Below are 3,237 nucleotides of genomic sequence, written 5' to 3' on the forward strand. Positions count from 1 at the left end.
TAATAGTGTAATTTTAATTGTAGCGAAAGACAGTACGATCGCTATCGCCCCATGGTCACGCTGCTGAGCTCTATGGTCGTACAGCGTTTCTCCTTTCAGATTCATATTAAGTCGTAATTTTACAACTTCACAAATGCCATGGCATTCTTTGTATAGTCAGAAATCCGTAGACATGCTTCCGCTCGAGCCTGTTATGAATTGCTTAGTAGTGGTATCTCGCTGCGCTCGCTATGCTGCTTTGCTTACTATTTTGACCCCCATGGACTAGTGCTGTGGGGTTCTCACAGTGACTCGCATAGTGCTGCCGCATCGTTGACTAAGCCCTTGCCCTGGTGTAGCCGTGACGGCACATAAGTCCAGTTATTCAGTAACATTTTGTCCTGATTATATCGATGCAATCGCGCTTCCTTACGACACACGGGTACAGTATAAATGATCTATTGCGATTGTTGCCGGCTCAGTTTGCACTTAAATAGCGGGGAGTGGGAAAAATCTCAATAATAAATAATAGCTTCGATAATTTTTTCAGTGTGAAGATGCCTGCCAGTCGCGAACCCCTTCGATCGTGCGCGTATGTAATAGGTTTGCTCTTTTGATTTGGAATAGACTCATCCAGGTCTGACGAGGTAGAATGGGTGCATACTGAACTCTAAGGGAAGGGATTGTTTCTGTGTTTTTGTTGAACGGTCTCGGCAAGTCATCGCATGGATACACAGCCATTCGGTATGAAGTGTAGGTTCACTCATCCTACTAGATATCGATAATTCAATACCGACAGCAAGAACACACGTCCCTCTCACAGAGCGGGTCCCATTGCTGAAGGCGGCCATATCTGTTGTGATTTGCAAGTTAAATCAGCTCTACGCAAACATTTTATAATGTCATCAAAACAATTGAACGATAAAGCCATCGCAATAAAATGATAATCAACACGACTGCATGTGCCAACTAGAATACACCACGTCCAAACCCGACATTACCCTGAATATGGGCCGCCCCAGAATTAACGCTTGTGGAACCGGGCCATAGTAGCGTGAGTCGTTTGAGTCTGCTAGATTGTCTCCTTCAAGCCACATCATCCCCCGAGGGATCTGAAGGGTGTGTTTTGAGCAGTAAAGAATCAATGACATCCACAGACACGGCTGTTGAACATAGAGGGTCGTGTAAATGCTCGCGTCCATTGCACTACTCTCGTTGCAAGCTCGCCTTATTCTAAATCCAGAAAGCAACACTTTGATAATGTAGCGCAAGGATGAATAATGTAGCTGCAAGGAGGTACAAATGCAAAACTAGCAAAAGTTGTTGGTACGGGGATCGGACTGGTATTCATTCAATCAAATGTGGAAAGCCGGTTTTTATAACAACGGTAGTAGTAGACCAGCAGTTATACAAAGTGTTACGTCTGCTTCTTCTTGCTCCACTAAATACAGAAACAAAACAGAACGTTCTATTCGGGATTGATAGCCAGCATAGACGTGATGTTGGGTACATCTTGCAATCTATTGTTAATGCACGACAGAAGCTGACCAGAGTCGGCGAGTGTAAGGATGGACTAGAAGAACTAAAACTAAGCGTACACAGATTTAGCTACTACACAGAGCGAGAAAATGCATTTCGAAATGCGCTTGTAGGTTGCTGGCTTTACATGTAGCCTGCAGGTTTATAATCAACAACACCGTTGCAAAAAATATTGGGCTGATACCGTAGGCCGTGGGTATAGGTTAGCTGTGCCAATGACGCATAGAATTAAATCCGAATAAATCACGACGATATCGGCGGGTATATAAACCTGTACAGAGCACCTCGCATATCAGAAGCTAGTATTCAACAAGCGGGACACAGCCACTCAAGTCTGCCAGACCACATACCTTGTGGTAGCTCTCGCCATTGCAGAAGCCTTCATTCTGCCTGATACAATTACATGAAATCCGGTCGCCAGCCTACACGGACAATAAACGTACATCAGTATATGTACATACGTAAGAATTGTTGATACATTTATGCAAGATCAAGAGTGTTCGCATGGCACATGAATGATATGATAATGGCAGCGGGTGAGCGTTCGCATGCAGAACCCAAAAATCATATATAACTCATACTGTTTGTGCACGGAGATTAATACGTCACACTATGGGCTAATGCCTCGCAGTAGCCAATGAATACATAAATACCACGGCGGAACCGAACATCACTAGAGATACAGCCAAATCAATTAAGCTTCAAAGGTACATTCCAGATGGGTTATTTTTCCGCCGGCTTGTTTTGATTATGAAATAGTGCTGCTATCCTGCATAAGAAAGGTGTCCATATTGTGATGATGTATGTAGGTTACACGGCGAAGGAGCCGCTCACTAAAAGGTAAATACATCTTTGCCACATTGCAGACCGCAGTTACACTTGAGAACTGTGGCGCTGCGATGTCAGTCGGCGAATGGTGGACGCCGTCATTCTATAAATAGCTACAGAACGATGCCATGTCATAGACCACATACTCCACTTGCAAGATACTCTATCTCGTACATCGTTCGTGTAAACCATACATAGGGTAAGCACGTACACAGCACTGAGAAACACAAACACGCGCGATCTACATACCACTGCCACCACCCGTTTGAGTATACGATCACCCGCTTTAGTGAAGCTTTTGCAGAACAGAACCTCTCCCGGCTCAGGTTGTCGATCAAAAACGTTCCTTCGATCGTATATCCAGTAGTCTCCGTGCGAATTATAATAAGGAAGCATAGAAGGGCCAGTTGCCTAAGAGATGGCGATTGATTGTATAAGTGCTTGCTGGAGTGAATTGAACGTCTTTCTGGAAGCATTGTGCTCACGTGGTTACTATTGTTAACCCCCATGGATATGGTAATGAGGTAGCATACTACGGACACTGGTCTGAGAGAAGTTCGGCTGGGGAATGATCAAGTGTAGATCCCTACGTACGGATTGGACATAATCTTTTGCGGAGAATTATCTAAAACTACACACACACAAACACAAACGCAAACAAAAAACTACACACACACATGCACACACACAGACACACAGATATATATATATATATATATATATATACATATAGAAACTCAGAACAAGGCAAAGCGCGTACACACGCATATATATACATACATACATACATACATACATACATACATATATACATACATACACACGTACACATACACACACACATACATACATACATATATATATATATATATATATCACAGACACAACACA

The 3,237-nt window shown here is 43.2% G+C and overlaps 1 protein-coding gene across 1 annotated transcript in view; it reads right to left on the bottom strand.

Moving 5' to 3' along the window:
- SARC_00558 (hypothetical protein) overlaps positions 1–3,237 on the bottom strand; it is a 4,254-nt gene continuing 1,017 nt past the window's right edge. Inside the window, exons 2-5 of the mRNA XM_014305743.1 lie at positions 2,596–2,757; positions 1,869–1,940; positions 981–1,091; positions 1–832 (exon numbers count right to left, since the gene is read on the bottom strand). Of these exons, the coding sequence (XP_014161218.1) occupies positions 797–832; positions 981–1,091; positions 1,869–1,940; positions 2,596–2,757 (381 nt within the window). The 3' untranslated portion in view covers positions 1–796. The remainder of the gene's footprint in view (positions 833–980; positions 1,092–1,868; positions 1,941–2,595; positions 2,758–3,237) is intronic.

The sequence above is a fragment of the Sphaeroforma arctica genome (genome assembly GCF_001186125.1).
Source record: "Sphaeroforma arctica JP610 unplaced genomic scaffold supercont1.18, whole genome shotgun sequence".
NCBI lineage: Eukaryota > Ichthyosporea > Ichthyophonida > Sphaeroforma > Sphaeroforma arctica.